Source organism: Antrostomus carolinensis, unplaced genomic scaffold (genome assembly GCF_000700745.2).
Source record: "Antrostomus carolinensis isolate BGI_N321 unplaced genomic scaffold, ASM70074v2 scaffold6186, whole genome shotgun sequence".
Taxonomy (NCBI): domain Eukaryota; kingdom Metazoa; phylum Chordata; class Aves; order Caprimulgiformes; family Caprimulgidae; genus Antrostomus; species Antrostomus carolinensis.
The window spans coordinates 115,747-138,541 of record NW_010321133.1 but is presented as its reverse complement, the minus strand read 5'-3'; the positions used below and the strand labels follow the sequence as shown (position 1 = coordinate 138,541).

At 42.0% G+C, this 22,795-nt stretch overlaps 1 protein-coding gene across 1 annotated transcript; it reads left to right on the top strand.

Annotated features, from left to right (window-relative positions):
* Positions 1 to 9,692: 9,692 nt before the first annotated feature.
* LRRN1 (leucine rich repeat neuronal 1) lies at positions 9,693 to 12,627 on the top strand. Its single transcript, XM_010169808.2, has one exon. It carries the CDS (start codon positions 9,923 to 9,925, stop codon positions 12,071 to 12,073), a length of 2,151 nt encoding a protein of 716 aa, XP_010168110.1. The 5' UTR covers positions 9,693 to 9,922; the 3' UTR covers positions 12,074 to 12,627.
* The last annotated feature ends 10,168 nt before the right edge of the window (positions 12,628 to 22,795 follow it).

The window sequence follows — 22,795 nt, the reverse complement described above, 5'->3', positions numbered from 1 at the left end:
CAACACAACGTATTCTCTCTCTCTCTCTCTCTTTCCCATCTCACAAACTTCTCAAAGCAAGATTGTGATCTGTTTTCTGCATTTAAAAAAGTCTCAAAATTAGATGATACTTGAAATAAAGAGAAATAGCTAAATAGAGACTGTTAACATGGTTGCCATTCTGAGTGGAATGAGCCTTCCTTTCCTGATGCCGTGGCAGATGACCTGCTCTACGTTCCAAGAAATACTAAACAATTTTGGAATGAAATAAGGATGGAAAACATATACTCCACCAAGGTGTGTTTTCCCAGGACATTGTAATGGTACATTGGGTTGTCAGTTGTGAAAAGAAGAGGGAGGTCTTCAGGAAAATGAAAAAAACTTCACGCAGAAGCACACTGAAAAATGAGGGAAGACGTGTGAAAAGGGGCTGGGGAGGGTCACATAATACAGCTGTAGAACTGGAGAAGAGACAACTTTTTTCCTAGATCGGAGTAAAATCTGAGTTCAGAGTAGTACCAAAACCAAATCTGCGGCCACTTAATGGAATTACTTCTCTCCCATCTCGACTTGGTTGAGTTCCAGATCTTTCTCTTGGTGCTAACAGCCTTTATATTAGATCTCTCAGTACCTCCCACGATAAATCCATTTGTTTTGTTATTGGTATGTTCACAGCCTTGAGTGAACAGTGAGGTGGCTCCATATTAGTCCATTCAATATATGGTTTTATTAACATTTATACATAAATATAGCTCAGAAACAGAGAGTTTGATCTTGCAAGCATATAACTCCTAGACAGAAAATCAATAAAGTCTACTCTATTCTAAGGGCTGAAGCCTGTGTAAGCACAGTACATGTATAGACTGAGTAGAAATAGATGGAGGCTCACAGTAAAATACAGTTTAATACTTAATCACTGATAATTGAAAACTAAGCACAAAATACAGGAAATGGAATTATCCAAGTAGATGTAACAAGGACCAGAAAAAGAACTCTCCTTTTTTTATTGCTTGAAGATAAAGGATTGAAGCTCTAGGTGGGTGGTTTATTACACATCCGTACACAGATGCGCGTACATTGAATTTTTTAATAACAAGTCTTATGCATTTCCTACAGCCAGCACTATTATGTTGATATTATAAATACATACGGAGATACCAACTAATTTCAATTTTTATGTATTGGCTACCAATACCACAGGATTTTCTGGCATCCTTTCTGGTAGTAACAACTACTTACACGCTGGGGTCTTTCCCAACTATGCGGGATCCTGAATGACTCATAAAACTGGAGTTTGATCTAGAACTGTGTAGGAAGCAAAATAATCACACTGCCAGCAAAAAGAGAGGGAGAGGATTTTCTGTTGCTTTGTGAAAATCCTGTGGAGTTCTGGCACCCATATTTTTCATGGTTAAAAATGTTTCTCGTGTTCTTTGTTTCATCATTAACACTTTAATTCCACTAGCCAAGCTGCCTTGTTTCTCAAAGTAGTAAAAAAAACCAAAACAAAACAGAAATTCTACTCCAAAATCCAACCCAATCTCTTAATATGCCCTCGTTCCTCTTTTAGAGCTATTTATTTTTTTCTTTTTTAAAAGTTTTGATTTGAACTGTACTGATTTTGATAGATAGTAAGAAGCAGAGACTGAGATTTCTAGCATGAAATCCTCGTAAGGAAGGTGCCCCCGTGGGTAACGAGATGTTCAGATCCTTCCATGTGGTTCTCAGATCTCAAGTATGCCCAGACTGAATGCCATTTCTATTCTTTAAATATGATTAGCAGATCAAGCAGTATTTCTCTAGTCTTGGGTTATTTTGGTTTTTTTTCATTCTCAGCCAGTAGATGGACTAAATGCAAAAAAATAGTTGGAACAGGTCTTCCAAAATTAGTTATTCTCAGTAAATTTTAGACACTGTACAAGCTAAAACCAATTAGGTTTAAATTCTCCCTTGCATTCAGACTGTACAGCAGGCTCTGAATGCATTACAGCAGGTACAGGTGGAAATGAAAGGATTTCCCCAGCGGTTTGTCCTCCACCAGCTGCAGGTAGTCGTCCTACATTTCAGTGCAGAAAGGAGGAGCTGCAAGGAAGGTCTCATGAACCTGGCTTTTAACCCGACAGTGGAAGTGATGTGGTTGGCTGTCAGGAAAGCTGATCTAGTCAAATAATTTTATCTGGTCATTAAAGGGAATGGGGATAATAAGCACAGACATGATTCTTTTCCAGGAAATGAAAGAAAAGCTTTACTGCTGCCCTCGTATTGAACAGGGGCAGAACGCTGTGTAGCAGGACATGAAAACGAGAGTCATGGGCTATAAAAGAACAGCCCATATTTCCTCAAAATTAATCTGGTTTATGAAAATAAACATAGTAAGAAAGTAGATAATAAGTTGGATTTCTAACCTAAGAATACAACTCCTGTACAAACATTTCTTGCCTTTCAGTTCTTTAAGCTTTTAAATGGTTTTATGAGTTCTTTTCTTTCCGAAGAAAAAATAGATTCTATAATTTGACAGCTCGCTGTTTGCAAAGCATTTATTATTCCTGATGTTTCTAATACGACTTGTTAATGGTAATTTGCAAGAGATTTTCAAACAGATGACAGAAGCTGGGTTGTAATTCCATGGCTGATTTGATGGGCCATCAATAGACAGTAGCTGTACTCTGCAGGGTATCGAGCCCCTTGTACTCGAGATCAGTGTATGAATGAAAAGAATTTTTCTCTCTCCTGCAAATTTACTTCAATATTTTAATGAGAAACGTTGTATCTGATGCAAGTCTTAAGAATAAACCCCAATAAATTACGAATTTTAAAGATGTGATACGGAGTTTCTGCAGTGCAGGCATTAGGAAAAGGATGCTCACATTTCTTCTGAGGAGATAAGAGTAGTATTTTTCAAAAGAACACAGATAAAGCATGCTAAGGTTGTCTGGAAATACAGCAAATTGCCTTCCCACCAGAGCTCTCCCTAAAATTAAACACTGACTTTATTTTGATGGAATGTGTGTACAGACAAGAACAAAAAGTAGGCATTATTTGCAGGGAAAAAAAGCACCAAACATTAAATATTATAAATCCCTGAGGATGTGTTTTGAAGCTTTCATACCATTATTACATGTCCTATAGGCCCTTGTTTTTGTCTTTGCTTTTAATAACAAGCTCCCATTTTCAGATTTGGTATGCTCTTTCAACTGACTCACATCATTTTCAGCTTGACTTTTCTGTGTTTTACACAATTCAGGCTTGTTAAATAGCTTACTGCCTGATGACACTGGAGACTTTAAAAACCTCAATATAAAGGGCTTATTATCAGGCATGATTCCTCGGTATTTTTCTAAATAGACAGGATTGCACTAGTCAATTTGATTCCTGGGAAAGGAGTAGGTTAGCTGTGAATATCCTGGTTATTAAACTCAAAGTCTGAGTCCAGCTTCTTTCTCTAGGATGTACAAGGTCACTGATGCTCTTGACTGGAGTGAGACCTGATTTTAGTAACATTTTAGACCAGGTTTTGCGTTGTGCTTAGTTCTGTGATTTAGTGGGTGCACGTACATGTGTATGTGACAGTACCTGCAAGCCTTTCTCCCGGAGGTGATAGTTCACCTGTAGCATGGCACCAGCAGCTCAGTTATTCTCTACAGAAATCCAGCAGCCACAGCACTGCAGAGGCCCTGCTGAAGCTCAAAGCCAGGCAAGTCCCTTGCTGCCTCCAACGTTCACACAACACCCTTTCCTTAAACTTGTCAACTTGTCTTAACCCACTGGAATGGACTCAACCTGAGCTCATTAGGGGTCAGTTCATCTGCAGTGTTGCTCCCAGCATAAGTAGTTCTTCAGGCCAGATCTTTGCCAGACCAACCAAGCCAGCCTGTTTCAGTGCCCCATCTAACCAGGCTCGTCCTTTCCCTGACTATAGAGTAACACTTTGCGTTGGTTTTATTAGCATTAATCATTTTTTATTTGGTTTTCTTGATCACAGGGTTCTATTTGAAGCTTCAGCAGTTGCCTTGGCATTAATACTTGGTCATTGCAGTATGTCCTAGGTCCCTGGGCATGGGTGCTGGGCTGCCTCGTGTCCATTTTCGGAATGACCCACCTGAATCCAGGATGTAGCAGCCCAGGACTAGTGTTCCCAAACTGACCGATGACGGAGGGTGTTTCTGTGGCAGTCGTTTGACAAACGATGATGATGGGGAAGCAGGAAAGCTGCACGAGTCATTAGCAGAGCATTAGCGCCACAGACAATTTTCCGAAAGACTAGCTACATCACTTAGGCTCAATCTATGGAACTGTTTCTGTGAGAGATGGGTAGGAGCTGTGGATCAGCCTGTGCTTCTGGCGCACAGCAAGCGCAAAATAAATTGCTCGTCTTAGCCTAAGGTAATTTTCTTCATGTATCTGATCCCCCAGACTTTTACCTAGGCACATTTAGTATAAATGGCTGCCAACCAAAAATCTGTGCTGATTCTCCTTGCAATATAAAAGAAATTTTGCAAGAATGAAGCACTTAACTGTGGAGAGAGAAGGTTTTCTGTGGTAGTATTGCTGTTTCACAACAGACATCCAGATATCCATGTGCAAACTGTTCTTTTTTCAGCAATTTTTAATAGTGACCATTAATACAGTTGTCAAGGAAATGACAACAATTTGTCTTCCTGTTACCAAGAAAAAATGTTTAAATCTATTTTTTTTTCTAGTTGGCAAGTTAACTATGAACGCTTTTAATGAACAGTTTATTTCATGATTGTCCTTTCGGTCTTTTCTTACTGCATTGTGGATTTCAATGTACTTTTTCTTTGGATCACCTGACCAACTAGAGGAACTCTTAACAGCCCTCAGCAAGGACAGAGCCACCAGCACCCACCTCGTTCCACCCCCCAGGAAAGCTGAAATGAAGGATCTTCTGCTCTATAACCAAATACCCACCACTGTGATTTCTTGGGCCAAACCAATTCTCATATGAAACCATTTTCACAACCTGGGCAGAAAGGGAAGCTGTACACAAACCCTCCCCACTGGGACACACAGGATGGGACACACAGGACCGGCGCTCACCTTCTCTGCCCACAGGAAACACGAAGAAGCGAGTATCGCAGACGGGCGCTGCGGGTTTGCTCGCTGACAGAAATGTTGTTTCTTAGTGCACCGGGTACTGAGGGGTGCTGTGGAAAATGCATTTATTTAGCCCCTACTAAAATAATTCCCTCCATATCTCTCCCATAAAATTAACCGTTATTCCTGTTGATATCAAGTCACCAGCTGTTATGACTTTTGTAGTGGTTTGGTAGACTAGAAAATATGGATTTAATAAATGAGGGGGAAGGCAGAGAATGCTAGAAGTTGATCCTTTACAAGCTCAGGATCTCCCAAAAGAAGGTCTAACACCCTGTTGCTGTTTAGGAGAAGTTTCCCCACCCAATATTTTTTAAAGAAATTTTAAACGCAGAATTAAAAGAAGTGCCATCAGTCACATGACCCACATGAAATACCATTTTCAGAAAAAAAAAAGATTTTGTGATACAGCTCTGTCCCAAGGGAGGTTTTGAGGACTGACACTCTTCTTTAATCCACTGCTCTGCACCGCTCTGGAACTTGTGTTTCTTTGAGAAACTTCCCTGGCCTTCAAAAGCCAAAATCTTTTGAACTGATCCCCTGACTTGTCTTTTTCTTGGACCAAAGACATACTGTATTAGTTTTATATTAAAAACAATAGCAACTAAATACAAAAAGGATCTCACTGGGCAGAACACTGAGATGTGTAGCAGGAAAGGGGCACGCACAAACACTCCAGTTCTTCCCAGTTCAGTCTCAGTGATTCCAGTGAGAGCTGGGAACTTTCCCAGGAGCCATCCCTGCTTTATCCACATGGATTTGGTGATTATTCATTCATGGCTATTTGGCACTGAATACTGTCACAGATTTTGTTTTCAAAACCTGGTTGTCCTCCAGCTTATCCACCAAAAAAAGAAAGCTTTCCTACATACCTATCTTGTCGAGTTTTTATTTGGAAAGATGTGATTATAATTCTAGATAAATTCAGAAGAGTCTTAACATCTGAGAAACATAGTCTTCCAGCGAAAAACATCATGTTATTTTATTCCTTTGGACACTAAATGTCACAGAGGTGTCTGGGACCAGTCCTGCCAACACTGCAAAGACTGGCAAGCTGTGACATCCAGGGGCAATGGGATGGCTGTCGGTGACAGCTCCAAGAGCTGGCAGCAGCTTCTTACAAACACGAGAGCGGAGATGGTCAGACACATCATATCCAGAGATAAAGAGCAGAACAAAAGCAGCCACTGCTATTTAGTGACACAAAAACCCGCAGTGCACTTTTTCAGCGGTAACGGCTGCCTCTGTCACCGTTATCAGAGCGAGGGATGGGGTTTTATAGCATAAGCAGCAGCTAAAGCAAAAGTCCATGACTTGGCTTTTCCCTCACGCTGTGGCCCCTGGGCTGCCATTCACATAACCACGGCACTAAAATGGACGGGGGCATGTGGAGCCGATCAGAATTTACTTTTTGATTACACTGGATTTTCATTTATAGCTTCATCCAAGCTGCCCTGGGCTGAGGGAGATTGGAGACAGTAATGTGCAGGTCATTTCTAAAGAACATTTTCCAGTTAAAGAAAATTAAATCCATTTGCAGTAGAAAATAGCTAGAAAAGAGAAAGTGTCACTGGTAACTTGTAAAATCGTATGTCTACAGTGATCATAAACCCACAACTCTGCTCAGTAAAACCAGAAATGTCTTCTTACCAACGATGAACAATAAATGTAATGTGCAAGTAAGAGGATATAAATATTCAACAAAGGGAGGATTGAATTCGATTTTTTTTTCAAAATCTAGATGTGCTCCAACATATTTTAAAAGCAGCTTTGAAGTCTTTTTCGAGCAGTTTCATTTTTAAAGTGTTACATGATTCGTAGAACGACACCAGAGCTAAATCAGTACTAAACCATCATTAGGGCCCACAGCTTCCTAAGGCACGGACTTCTTTCCCTTCATCTGCCTGGAAAAAAAGTTACAGTAGACTGAAGGATGATGGTTTGGAGGAATATTGTGTCCTGCAGTGGCATCTGGTTTGGTGCAGGCAGGTGCCCCTGGCTGTGCCGCTGCCTTTGGTGCCTCACTGAGCCAAGGTGGCAAAGCTGGACCAGGGACATGTCCCCGGGCACGGGAACAGCCCGGGTGTAACGGCAGCTCAGAGCACCTCCAGTGCCTGTCCAGCATGTTACCCGATGAAATCACTGCCTGCTTTGGTAACTGGCAAATACCAGAACTGGAAAAATATGGAATTACATCCATTAAACTTCAGATGTCATTGATATTCCTAGAACTGTTCCTATCGCTGCCTTCATTATTAACTGACAAATACTGTCATTTGAAAAATATGGAATTAAATCAATTAAACTTCAGGTGTCATCAATATTCCTAGAGTGTGACCTAGGACGAGGGAGGTTCTCCTCCCCCTCTACTCTGCCCTGGTGAGGCCGCATCTGGAATATTGTGTCCAGTTCTGGGCTCCCCAGTTCAAGAGAGACAAGGAACTTCTGGAGAGAGTCCAGCGGAGGCTACAGAGATGATGAGGGGCTGGAACATCTTTCTGATGAGGAAAGACTGAGGGAGCTGGGGCTCTTGAGCCTGGAGAAGACTGAGAGGGGACCTGATCAATGTTTATCAGTATCTAAAGGGCGGGTGTCAAGAGGATGGGGCCAGACTCTTTTCAGTGGTGGCCAGGGACAGGACAAGGGGCAACGGGCAGAAGCTGGAACACAGGAGGTTCCACTTAAACGTGTTAATGTATTCCAAACTATTCCGGTGCCATAAGGATTTACTTTTGTTAATGCCGTTAATGTCTCACTCAATTCTTCCATCAGTTGGAAGTTATTTGAGAAGGAATGTTTGTTCTGCATCTGACTTTTCCCCCTCCAGCGTGGTCTCCTCATCTCTCATTTAAGTCTCAGCTACGGAGAGAAAATCTAACTCAACAGGGTCAAAGACTTTCTGGCTAACATTGCTGTTTTCCTTCCTCCAAATAACAACCACAGAACAAAGAACAGCGTGCCAAAATAAAAATGCTATTATTTGGTGCATTTCTATTTATAGCATTATATCATAATCTGAAAGAAAATACTGTAATTTCATTATTCTGTATGCTGACCAGATTTTGAAGTAAAAGCACTGTACAAATGGCATCCCTGTCACCACTATCTAGATTACTATTTTAAAACTATTTTTAGAAGCTGTATTTAGTTTTATTATTTTATACAGTAATATCTTTTGTAGGCTTTGATGAGGTTGAGCCTTCACTACATTCTAATTGAAAAAGCTGCTGTTTCCTGCTTTCTGCTGTTGCAGTTTATCATTGTTATGTACTCTGTGTCTCAGAACACAACTCGATTATTTTAGTTGCATAAAAAGACAAAACTTTTGTTTGACAAGTCTCACTGCAATGATTAGAGCATGAGATTTACAGTCTGGCCTTGAGTTTCTGCTCTTTAAATCACGACTCAGATTTCACACGTGCCCTGCTCACGTAGGCTTTGTGTTGAATTCAGAGCTCGTTGAACATAGGCACTAACCTGTTTAACCTTCACTGTGAAATCCTCTAAAGCTGCCAGTATCGATGTGCGCAACGAGCCAAGGGGAGTACAGCTTGGCACGTGAAATCGCCACCACAAGCGCTGGCTGGAGAGTATCAGTTTGTGCAGCATCACCATCACTGAAGTGACATATTTCTGAACTGGAGGATTGTTGTATCTAACACCACAGGCCCTAAATTGCACGTTTTTACACAAACAGAAGCTTTCAGAACTGTACCCGTGCTTTCTCATAGATAGGTGTGCAGATAACAAACTGTTTCCCAGAACTAACTTCTTCCATGAAGTGAGAAAGGTTTTCCTAAGAGCTTCAATTTTCCTTGAGTATGTGTTTAAAGACCCACAACACAACTGACCTTCTGAGGTACCCTGCACGCAGTTGGGTTAATTTAAACATACTCTTCCATTAATAACTTCAGGCTAAACAGCTAGAAATGGTGTGGTTTAGGTGGTAATTTGGAGCTGTGGTAAAGCAGTGATGCACAGTGCAGTGCAGAGAGTGGAAATACGGACAGTGCACTCCTTTAACCAAATCTACTGCTCTTGTTTGGTGCTTGGCTGGATTCAGTCTGAACTGTTACCAGGAACTGATCTGATTAACTCAGATTAATTCTGGTAAAGTTCATACTCATTTAACATGAAACCTATAAACCAGTATCTTCCTGAGCCTTAATGCCACACACCTGACATGGAGCCCTGGGGACAGCTCTGGTCCCCTGACTCCCGTCAGGATTATGCTCTGAACACTTGTTTCAGACCTAGCTGCCCTCACAACCATGTCCTCCATCTAGAGCATTTCTCAAGCCATTCCAACAAATATTGAGGAGTTTAACTGAAAGGTATCCCAAAGTTTTTTTTTCAGATGATATCTTACATTGTTACAGTCACTCACTTGGGAACTGTCAGAGTTTTCTGGTGTCCATCCCAAGTAGAAGAGTGCTCCAAACCCTACATAACTTATCAGACCAGGATCTTCATAAGAGAGATGAATGTTAGAATACTGCTTGTTTTAAGATATTTTCCTTTAAAGGATGAAGAAATTAAATAATATATGAACTGTATATGAGATGAGCATAACATATACCCTGATCTGTTTTCAGGAACATCTTCAGACACCAATTTACAGAAGATTCTGGAACACAGAGGAGCAGCTGAGAGTCTTCAGACCATTTCTTGTCTTCTCTAAACTTAGAAAAATCATCTTTCACCTTCTGGATGTCCAAGCCTTCCACCTTAAACTTTAAGCTTCACATTTTCTGCCTGGTAACAAACTACCATCTCCATCTGTTGTTATTTTAGGGGGCTGGGAAACTGAACTCGCTAGCTGACCAGCATGGCCAAGGTTCGAGTTGTTTTAACTGTTTGCCAGTTGGTGCTGGAATTGTTAATGAATTCGTTAACTGAGTCTTCCATACAGAGTAACGAGTGTCCCCAGCTCTGTGTATGTGAAATCAGGCCATGGTTTACACCACAGTCAACATACAGGGAAGCCACAACAGTTGACTGCAACGACCTTCGATTAACAAAAATCCCCAGCAACCTTTCCAGTGACACTCAAGTCCTTCTGTTACAAAGCAACAACATTGCCAAGACCACAGATGAACTCCAGCAGCTGTTTAATTTAACAGAATTGGATTTTTCACAAAATAACTTCACAAGTATCAAAGATGTGGGGCTTTCAAATCTCACTCAACTGACTACTTTGCACCTGGAGGAAAACCAGATAACAGAGATGACTGACTACTGCTTGCAAGACCTTTGCAATCTTCAGGAGCTATACATAAATCACAACCAGATCAGCAGCATTTCTGCAAATGCCTTTTCTGGCCTGAAGAATCTCTTGAGATTACATCTCAACTCCAACAAATTAAAGGTCATTGACAGCCGTTGGTTTGATTCTACTCCTAATTTAGAGATACTCATGATTGGAGAAAATCCAGTGATTGGAATACTCGATATGAATTTCAAACCACTCTCAAATTTAAGGAGTCTGGTTTTGGCAGGTATGTATCTCACAGACATTCCTGGCAATGCCTTGGTAGGCTTGGATAGTCTTGAAAGTCTTTCCTTCTATGACAACAAATTGGTAAAAGTTCCTCAGCTTGCACTTGAGAAAGTTCCAAATTTAAAATTCCTGGACCTCAACAAAAATCCGATTCATAAAATTCAAGAAGGTGATTTTAAAAACATGCTCAGACTGAAAGAGCTTGGAATCAATAATATGGGAGAACTCGTTTCTGTTGATAGGTACGCACTGGACAACCTGCCTGAACTTACAAAGCTTGAAGCCACCAACAATCCAAAGCTGTCTTACATACATCGTTTGGCATTTCGCAACGTTCCTGCCCTGGAGAGCTTGATGCTGAACAACAATGCCTTGAATGCAGTCTACCAAAAGACAGTGGAATCCCTTCCAAACCTGCGCGAGATCAGTATCCACAGTAACCCCCTCAGGTGCGACTGTGTCATTCACTGGATCAACTCAAACAAAACCAACATCCGTTTCATGGAACCTCTATCCATGTTTTGTGCTATGCCTCCAGAATACCGAGGACAGCAGGTGAAGGAAGTGTTAATACAGGATTCAAACGAGCAATGTCTTCCAATGATCTCTCGTGAGACCTTTCCAAATCATTTAAACCTGGACATCGGCATGACAGTGTTTCTAGATTGTCGGGCCATGGCAGAACCCGAGCCAGAAATTTACTGGGTCACACCTCTCGGCAATAAAGTAACTGTTGAAAGTCTCTCTGACAAATACAAGCTGAGTAGTGAAGGCACCTTGGAAATCTCCAACATCCAGGTTGAAGACTCCGGGAGGTACACGTGTGTTGCTCAAAACATAGAAGGGGCTGACACGAGGGTCGCTACCATCCGGGTGAACGGAACGCTTTTGGATGGTACCCAGGTCTTGAAAATCTACGTGAAGCAAGCCGAATCACATTCAATCTTAGTTTCTTGGAAAGTTAATTCCAACGTCATGACTTCCAATTTAAAATGGTCATCAGCCACTATGAAGATTGACAACCCCCACATTACGTACACCGCTAGGGTCCCGGTTGACGTACATGAATATAACCTCACGCATTTACAGCCATCGACGGATTACGAAGTGTGTCTGACGGTGTCCAACATCCATCAGCAAACACAGAGGTCCTGTGTTAATGTCACAACCAAAACCGCGGCTTTTGCGCTAGATATTTCCGACCAAGAAACCAGCACCGCCCTCGCAGCAGTCATGGGATCCATGTTTGCCGTCATTAGCCTCGCCTCCGTTTCTGTTTATATTGCCAAAAGATTTAAGAGAAAAAACTACCACCACTCATTGAAAAAATATATGCAAAAGACCTCTTCAATCCCCCTGAACGAGCTCTACCCTCCACTTATTAATCTCTGGGAAGGTGACAGTGAAAAAGACAAGGATGGTTCTGCAGAGACCAAGCCAACCCAGGTCGACACATCCAGAAGCTATTACATGTGGTAACTCAGAGGATATTTTGCTTCTGGTAGTAAGGAGCACAAAGACTTTTTTGCTTTATTCTGCAAAAATGAGAAGTTGAAGACTTTTGTATTTTTGACTTTGCTAGTTTGTGGCAGAGCGGTGAGGACAGGTGGATATTTCAGAATTTTTTAGTATAGCGTATCGCAATTGTTTGACACAAATGGCAGCTTCACCTGGCTTCCAATTCTTCTTCTTTTGTTTTCCTCCTTTTTTTAGTTCTTGTGCTAAACTTAATGCTGTTCTAACTACAGTGCTGAGTAAAATTAACGAGAGGCTGGGGTTACCCTGTGATCCCCGAGTAGCACAACCCCGTCCTTCTGAAGCCATCAGTAGAGTACAGGATCTGGAGAAGGTAACACACAGTTTTGAACCTGCGGTGAACTGGATTGGTGACACCGGTCTAAGGACTCGTGTGCTGAGAAAGAGAGACCTTGAAGGATGGTAGTTGACTGTACTGTAATGTTGTATCAACTGATTGGAATGGTTTTGACTTTGAACAAGGAGTTTTCTTTTTTGGCTTTATTTTTTTAGTAGTGGAGAAGGCTTAGGTAAAGCTAACAGGCAATAGAAAAATGTACATCCAATTTTTTAATGTAACAGACTAAACGTTAATTGTTCTCTTATTCTTTTTATTATCTTTAGTAGACACTTTTGAAGAATACTAGAGTTTTGTTGTGTTAAAATCACCACCACGGGGTGAGTTAGTTTTGTTCTGATTTTTTATTTTAGAAGTCACGATAATGTATTGGGTTTAGATCTCACTAGTTTGACTGGTGATCATGTTTTGACATAAAATATATCCAAAATGTTATATAAAAATACGGTGGTTTTTTTCTCACTGGAATTATGTTTCTACAAAGTTCCATTTTTATTAATGCATTTATTTTAATAGCAGTGTTTTCTCTGCACTAGACACAAAATATTGAAAATAATTTAATCAGAAAAATGTAGGGGTACAGCTTTTGGACTGTAAGTCACATGCGGAATCAAAACTGTTTGGTATAAGGTACACAGCAAAAATAATTCACCGAGTGTGTAACAAAACATCTTCCTTTTTATATACTTTTCTGTTTATATTTTGAGCTAAGATGCAAATGAAGCTGACATTTAGCTGTCATTATGATCAGTTAAGACAAAACAAACAAACAAAAAATAAAACCTCAGTGCTACCAAACTGAAATAAAGTGGTTGAATCCTGACATATACTTAAAAAAAAAAAAAAAAAGAAATAATAAAAAAAGAAAAAAGTTAATTGCATTAAAGTTCCTTCAAAAGCAGAAATTGAGATGGTGAAGAATAACAATATGTTTGAGTCCAGTAATGAATTGTATTTTTTACAGGCTTAAAATTAACCAGTATTCCCAAGTATTTTACTGAATTAATATGTTTGAAGTGCAAAAACTCCGAAAGCAGAGGTGTTTGGATGTGTGTGCACAGGGTACAATATAGATGCAGACTTTACACTTGAACCTACAGACGCTTTGTACCTTGTCTTTTCTGAATCCATGGAAGTTCTCTGCAGGGACTGCACACGAGTCGCAAGCAGGGTGGGTTTCTGGTGAGGTACATGGGTACAGTTATCATAGCATATAATAAAATAATCAGCAAGCACAGGATTTTCTACACTTGATGAGCACTGTCAGTGTGCAACTTTTCACATGTTTTTACATACCAAGTATGTTCTTGGTAAATAGAAGTTGTTAAAATAATGGATAACAGTGCCTGGGTTTTGAGGTGGTTTGAAGATTTTTAACTCACTAGCTTCCCAAATATATCAAAGACTCCTCACCAAAATTACAAATAGCTTCAGACTTCCTTCCCCCCTTCAGACAACTCCCTAAAAATGACAAAGTTAGCAGCAGAGTTTCACTAATAAGCTGCTTTGGTGCAAAAACTTCAGTAGGTCTCTTGGATACGTGCCTTGGTGACGCATTTCGACATAAAGCTGAGTGAAGCCATTAATTATGCATTTAAATCAAGTACTTACGCTGCTCTACACAATCTTTTATATGTTCATGAGATCTCATACATTTTTAATCATGTGACAGTTAGATGTTGGGATTAGGCAAGTGTCTTTTGATCATGGAGAAGTCACATGGTGGAAGCATTTATTCATCACCTTCTCCTGTATTTGTTTCTAATGTTAATGGAAATTTCCCTCTTGCTGCCTTCTCCAGAAAAGCTTCAGAGCAATAATTATCATCTTGTCTGTACACTATTCTAACCTCCAAACTGCCCCTGTTATTATAGCCGGCACGAGGAATTAAAACAGATATTTTTTCAGTAAAGATTCACTCTACTTTTTCTAGAGAAAAGGACACAGGGAGGACGAGGTTGACAGCAAAATTATGGCTTCCAACTTGCATGACATCATAAAATTGTCTTTAGAAAATAATTAATTGAACACGTGTCAGACAGTGCAGAGCAAACCCCTTTCTTCATCACCACCTCAGCTTCCTGCAGCACCTGTACAGCTACACCATAAATAGTAACCAAGGTCATGCAAAGCCCATGGTGCTCTACCTGAGCCTCCTGTGGAAGGACACATCACTTTGGGTCCAAGGTGTTGGTTCATCAGTCACCATAAGTTAACCTAAGCATGGGGCTGCTCTCCAAAACAGCAATCCTGCTCTTCCTCCTCCCTGTCCCCACCTCCCATCCTCCACTGCACACAACTTTGAGAGCTACCTGCCTTCTGAACATGCTCAGGCTGAGCAGTCTCTGCTGGTGGAGACAGACCACATGGAGGACTTTGCTCTGTGTCTGTGTGTGGTTGGATTTGTCTGTACCTGGCTATCTATCTTCTGCAGTTTGGCAGTTTCAGAAACAGAATGAGTGGGGACAAGGAAGGTGGCAGGGACACGTGGCCAAGAGCAGGATGAAGCAGTTTGAGCAGATGATGCAGAAGCTCCGACAGTTTCATCAGCAATCACCAAGAGCAGCTGCGGGGTACAGGGAGTAAAGCAGTGTTTGACATGTTCCTTTCCACGGGGGAAATAACGGGTCTTTTGTTCCCTGCAGACCTATTTGGCAGTTTTATGTCATTTGTTATCTTTTTAGGGCAGTGCTGTTGCAGAACAGCAGGAGAAAATGGCCTTATGACAGCCGTACACTTCTCCAGGATGTGCTGATCTGCAGTATTTCAGAGTAGCTGATGTTGCTGGGACTCTGGGAGAGAGATGCAGCTTACCTGAGAGCAGCTGAGCAGCAAAAAGCACCTATTAACACAGTCTACCCTGCACACAGCCCTCGGTGATGAGGATTTCCAGCCTTGTAATTTGACCCTTTAAAATTCTGTACAGATCCCCTGGAAATTTAAAATTTTGCTAATAAAAGCAAAAAGTGAGTGAGAGATAAATCACATGTGGCATATAATCTTAGTAAACAACCTTCAACTTCGTGTTAGCATTTTTGTGCTTGCAGTTTATTGTAAGCAAAAATAAAAATACTCTGTCTAATTGCCTTCAAAATGTATCTGCATCTGCTGTCCACTGAAGGCAAAAAAAACCACCCCCAGTTTGCTCAGAATCAGAGGTTGAGACTGGCCACTTTGGAAACAGTATGGGAAAAACATTGTTATCTTTCATTTGGCTAACAGTTTAGAAATGCTGGGTAAGAGAAGATATTTCCTACCCAACTAAACTTCCGCAATGTTACTTCCACTTGGTTGCCCAATAATGAAATATTTCAGTCCCCTGAAGAGGGAATGGCTCACTCAATGCGGTATGCAGGACTCCAGCTACATCCACTGTTCATTTCCTCACCTAAATCGTAATGTTCTATTGGATTGAGAGAGGATATTTTCACCCAAGTCTCACACTGGACATGTTCGTGGAATAAAGTGCACAAATACATCGATACTTCCGCAGAGCTACGATCTGCCCTCCAGCCCTGCCTGGTGAGTACGTACTCACTAGTTACTAGCAGAAGGTTATGAAGAGAAAAGGCCAACAGTTTGGATCACTGGTTTCCTAAATGGGTTGAAAGTGGAAATAGGTCAGCCAATCTGAGATCCAGTGAAAGGGACATAAACTTGTCCTATTGCCACCGACGAGCTGGGATGTAAGTGATAAAATGAACATCTTTGTGAGTTCAAATCAGGCACCTCCCTTTGCGTTGCGCTGGCAACCTTCAAAACAAGGCTGGAGACAAACCACGGCAATGAAATTCCCGAAATTAAGAGGGATAAGCAGCAGGGAGCTGCTTCTGCACCATTTCCACCACAGCCCATACACCCCGTATGGGAACAGGACGATTCACCTGGGGCATAACTCTCCCTAATCACTTCACCACCCTGCAAAGCATCACGATGGACGTGTGCACAACGGGCGAGTCGTGGTGGAAAAGCACACAGGCCTACGGGATCAGTGCTGGCAGAGCTGTTCCACAACCCACCCAACACCCTGGGAGGAGCTGTTTGTTACACTGTGATCCTGCTCCACGACCCACCACCGAAACGAATGCCACGAGTATCTGCTGCAACTGGAATTTGCCTTCTCGTGCCACCAGCACAACCACTGCAGCCCCAGCACCCACAGCTACAGAGACCCCAAGACCGAAGGGCAAGGTGAACGTGCTACCACCGAGCTTCTTTCTTCAGGAAAACCCAGAGTGCCTGAGCTGGAGATCTCACATGCTGTTACACAGAGACCTTCTTAAAATACCAGCACCCCTGCAAAAAAAGATACTCCCACTACCAAACCCCTGGATAATGCTTCTTGGCAGTGTCACACAGGAGAGAATCTTGTGTTTCCCCTGAACTGTCAACCTTTTAATCTTCTCCTTTTCTCTCTTTCCAACTATTCCTATTTTTTTCCGTTTGAGAACTTTTATTCACCCACTCTCATACATTTGCTCTGTCATCAGCCTTTCCCTGGTCTCACCCTGCCTCACACCCTTCTGCCATTTGAGGGTAAATCCCTTACAGCCTGGGTCATCCAGACATCTCCAGAGATGACATTAAGGGACTTTTAATTTGCATTTAACTTTGCAGCTACCTGTTTTCCTTGCCAACCTTTTTCCCTTCACCTGATTCTCACCCTGTTTTTCTTTCAGCTGTTTCCCTCTGCAGACCTGAGTTGCTGTTGGCTGTCAGTACGAGTCCGAGCGAGGAGGCGATGGCAGCAGCTCAGTGCCACCCTGCCACCTCCCCACTCACCGATAACACACAGCACCTTCCACTCAGCAAACCCCTCAGCGTCCTCCCGTGTCCCTGCTCCACGTCTCCAGCTGCCCCTATTCATAAGCACTCTGTTATTTTCTTTTTGTACTGGTAAGAAAGCAACAAAAGACTCATTTTTCTTTCTAGTAAGGTAAAGGAGATGTACCATAAAATTTGTGCTATTGTATGTGTCAAGTAAACCAAGGGAATGCTGAATCATAATAAAAGAGTAATAATAACCAGGTTTGACATACATGAAAATAAATACTTTGGAAAAGCTGGAACTGATCATTAAGTAAAATTTTCAAAAGCAACTAAATGACTTAAGAGCTTTTATGTACATCTCATTCAGTTCAGTGGTACGTTAGGTGCAAAATCAGGTAAATGAGATTTTTCTCAAGTGCATCTGGAAGTGTTAACTCTCCTTAAATTCTAAGCAGCTGTGAAACATTTTCTGTAGAATTTTATAGCATGGATTTTTTTTTCAAAAATCATTTGAAACCATAATTTTGATCTCAGTTATGGAGGTGGGGGAATGGGATTTACATCCTGTCATCCTCTGTGGAGTTACTGATTTGCAGCGATCTCAATAAGGTCTACAGCCTTAAAACCTGCAGTTCCAGGTTCCTGCTCACAACTGGAACAGACATTCTTGGCAGATTGTTATTATTGGTTTTTTAAACAGCAGCTTCTCTTACTGCAGCCTATTCTGCTGGACTTGATTCCAAGCAAGAATTAATGTATCAGAAAAGATCAGGGTGGGGAACAAAGAAGCAAGATCACTGGAGTATTGACTGCTTTCAGTTTTGAACAAGATCATTTAACGTGAACAACCCCAAAGACTCCCCAGTGTGTTTAAGGACCCAATAACACGGGTCATTGGCAAACCCACTGCTCTAAAACATGAACAAGGGCAAGTGTTCATAACATTTTTTTTTGTTTCAGATATGAAATTACCCTTTTATCCTTCATATTCCATTTGAAGAGTTCTCTATAACAATAATAATAAAAATAATAAAAGGATTGTACATCCTATACTCAATCACATGTTTGTGTTTCACTGCAAATCAAAGCACACCCAGAGAATACAGATGTGCAGGCAGATGTGCAGCCTGGAATAAAAGCTTTCAGCGAGACCAGGAACAACCAACCCCAGTCCACACGTTTGAGGTCTAAATGGTGACACATCGTCCACATGGCTACATACCGAGGCTGCTGAGCCACGCACCTCTGGAAGTCACAGTCTGTAACCAGTAACAGAGTATGGATGTGTGTCACCCTAGTCCTCAAAAATAAACACCTTGTCACCTACTTCTGTCACGAGGTGCAGCAGTTTTTGCTGGTGTGGCTCAGAGATCCATGCTGTGCCCAGATGCCAAATACTCTAATAACTGCTAAAAACCACAGGGGCTTAAAATTAAACCGTCACGCAAAACAGTGCCTCAACTCTGAACATCCCCACAGGAGGAAAGAGACCTTGCTCCTAACAGCCTCAGCCTTTGTTGTCATATCACCAAAACACAAGAATTACCCCATTTCCTCTGAATTTGATTAGGAGCACACTAATCCAGTGAACAGGGCTGGATGCAGCCGTGCTGCTAACAGCAAAGGCTGCACAGCCTCTCTCTCCACATACGACACGATTCTGAGTGCTGGGGGGCTCTGGTCACACATGTCCTTGGTGTGGCATCCCCGTGGCCTTCAGTAAACCTGGCTGTACCTGCTGCAGCCATGTGCCAGCACAGACCTTGGCTGACATTTTCCAGAGGACAAGTGCTCCCTCCCCACGCTGGGGAGCTCCAGTTCACTTCAGGAATCAACTGCTCAGAATTTGGTTCTCTCCTTGTTACTCTGCAGAGCTCTCCAGTGCCTCGTTTGCAGCAAACCACCCCTCAAGGGGCTGGTGTTCTTCAGCGTACACAACTAAAACACTCTGCAAACATGCAACCAAATTCAGTTTCAAAGAATTACTGCAGGACAAGGAGAACTATGTAAGCAGATTAAGGCTGAGAGGTTTGGGTGCCTAATTTCATTTCTCTGGACCTTGAGTTTTCCAGAGTATTCGATGTTCAAACACAGCTGCCCTGACATCCCTATGTAGCCAATGAGGGTGATATAATTCCAACTGTTCACAAATAAAGACCAAGTTTTTCTGCCTTGCCTCACATCCCAGAGGAGATCTTGTCAGTGGGAGGCCAGGATCCATTTCTAGAGAGCAGCGTTCACCTGCCTGAAACTTCTCAACATCCTCATCCCACGCTTCCCAGCCTCACTCCCTGCACACCTTCCAGCTTTGAGACATGAAGCGCAGGCCCAGCCGACAGAAGAGCAGCCCCTTTTCCATCCAGACTTGATTTATACCTCGGGCAGGTCTACTGGGAATGAACCCATGTGAAAAAGTGGTGATGCAATGCTGGAACAGGATGATCACATCTGACACTCGTGCATTAGCACATGGCAGAAAAACCCGATGCTTACACAGACTGCTACTGGCGTTTTCTTCCAGAGCAACTTTGATAATTTAATAATTCTCCTTTTTTGCTTGGTTTCTGTGCACTACACGGCTTGTATATCAAACACACACAATGGCTTCCAACAAAACAGCAAACCAGACTTTCCATCTGTTTCAGTACTGAGAGGAATCGCAGCAGAACTGAGACTGAGCTGGTGCAGAACCTGCTCACACCAGACAAGCACTGAAGCGGGATGGGGCACTGGTCAGCAGGTTTCACAGACAAACCAGCAGAAAACCAGCAAATGCAGCCATGTTAGGTTCTAGACTTCACCAGTATGCTTCAGGGACCATTTCCATAGCCACCCACCCTGACCACAGTTCGCTCCTCTCCTTTCTCAGACTTTCCTGTTTTTCTCTCAACACTCCAAGTCACTCCACCACATCCAGCAGCCAGCTCCAGCCCACTACCTTTCATCCAAGTCTTCTCAGACCACCATTCATGGTTTCTCCTTCCCTGTCCTCCCTCCTGCACGCTAAGCACTCTCTCTCTAAGATGATCTATGGCAAGAAATCTTCCTCTTGTTTAAATGAGGATGGGATGGGAATACTGCTAACATTACCCTGTTGATGAGCTGGCCAGAAGGATGGAGCTCCTGCACCACAAGTAATAAACTAGCAAGCCTGAGAATAAACTGAAGATTAAGGTCACAAAACATGGATATAACATTTAACGTTCCATAAATGGAATAACAAAATGTTCCTGATTTCTAGGAAGTAAATGCCTCTAGAAGAAATCTGTCCCCATTTCTAGAAAGACACTCTACATATTCCCAGTAGGTTTGTTATGGGAAAGAATGAGCTTCTGTTCAAGGAGCTGGTCCTAAACCAAACCATATGTAGGGCAATACCTTGGTACATCAGGGCCATTTGTGACACACAGAGGTAACATTGGGCTGTGACTACTTTATAAAGCTCCTCAGGATTTATGAGGATATCTCTGTGTGTGTAGGTAAGAAACCATTCTGGTGGAAATGAGCAGGAACTAAAAAAGGTGCAGAAGTGGCAACGGAGACATCTTCCACATGTAGTGACCGGCAGGAAAAACACAAAGCAAGTGGTGTACGTCTCTGCTTCCAGTCTGCCTTGCCTGTTTCCATCTCCCCAGAATGGATTACGTACATACAGCAGATCATCATCAACTTCACTGCTTCTCTCTCCTTTGCTGAAATAAAAACGTGGTTGTTTTGAAATGGCTTGGTAGAAAAAGGCATTAATAAATTTATTACTGGCAATATCAGCTCACTGGTTTGATTCATATCTTCAGTTTAGCAAATTTCTGTCAGTTTTTGTAGGGAGCAGAGTTGCACCCCAGTACTACATCCCAGGAGATGGTGTCATAATCTGTATGAACTGCAGACTAAACGATAGTCTAATCTTCTGCTGCTCAAAACACACAAGGAAGGAGGAAAACCACAGCCTGAGCATCTGCACAGCCCGGTATCTGCACAATTACTGAACAACGCTCAGCCTGAGAGGGAAGCTCAGGAGAGGACACAGCTGTTCCTCCCCCCATTCCTCCTCTACTGCTGAAGGGGGGGACCAGAAACATCAGACACAGCAACTTTTCAAGATTGACCTAAACATATCTTGGAGAACAATTAAACGAAGGTGCAGATGTTTAAGTGCGTTGCTGAACAGCACTTCCAATGAGCTTCTCCAACGGCAAGAGCTATTTAAGGCCATTTGCGAGTCCCTAAACGGCAGATTAAAATTGGTTTTGTGGAAAATGATGTCGTTAGCAGTTATTGTACCGCTCCCTATCCTCCCCTAGTGTGAAGTTTTGCTGTCACACATCACATGGGACTAATGTTAGAGAAGTGGTTTCTGTGGCTTCCAAGTTCTTTCATATCAAGCCTGAAGCTGATAGTAGAACTACGAACATTCAAGGTTATCAACCACAATGAACTTTTTCTGAACTAAGTTTATCAGAAAAGACTGGGACAGTTATGCTCCAGCTTCAGTTATATTTTAATAGGGTCTGGACACCTAATTTCCTTTGGAACAATTTGAAAATCCCACCTTGAAAGGTTTTTCAGTTAGTTTGCTTTCCCCAGTGATTCATTCTCCTTCACGTAATTGTACAAATTGAACTTATAACGAGGTCTCAGATCCTTATCTTCATGAAGTCAATAAGAACTGTACGACTTCTATAGGTAACAGTTCATTGCCACAGCCTTCTTGAACCTTCTTTGAGAATTTATACAGGAGACTGCCTTGACAGACAGAGAATAGAGAAAAAGCAGCAGAAAATGGAACAAAAAACCAAACCATGCACAAATGCACATTATTTCTTTCTAATCCTTTCCTGTTTTCCTCTCCTGTTTCTTTCTTCCCTTTTCAAAATTTAAAAAAAAACCCTTTATTTATTCTGTTTTTCCTGGGATGAAATACTGCCTGTTTTTGTCCTGCCAAGGCCTAAGCTGGTATCTTTGGCTAGCAAATAGAAACAAAAAACTAAATGAAAACATTATCCATACTGCACTCGTGCCAATAACCTTTTTTGTTTGTGTAATTACAATAAAAATTCATACTCTGAGCAAAGAAATTCTGTGAAAGCATTCTGAATCTAAGTCTCAGACAAAAGCTGTGTGAACAAGTGTTTTATATCATTCCCTAATTCTGTTCATTGCCCCATTCCCCGTGTGTGATCAAAATCGATTTTGACTCCAGGGCAGCTACTGCACATTGACTCTTATCCTCTGTAAAAGACAGCGCACCATTCTGCTCCTGAACTTGGTCCTGGTGAGCGTCAGGCTAAAGGCACGGCTCTGTCCCGCCGCCCCTGCGGTGACAGGACTGGCACCTTGTCTCTATTGAGGATCCGCTGCAAGACAAACACTCCCTTATCCCGGCATAAAGAACACGACCTCGTGTCAGTAAAGACAAGGGGCCTTTTTCTCTTCTGACACATTGAAAACAGAGCAGCTTTGCAAATCTTTCACTTGATTCTACACTCCCATTTATCCAGTAAGCAAACAGAAGCCCAATAGCACAGGTTAAACAATCATCACAGATAAAACACATAGTT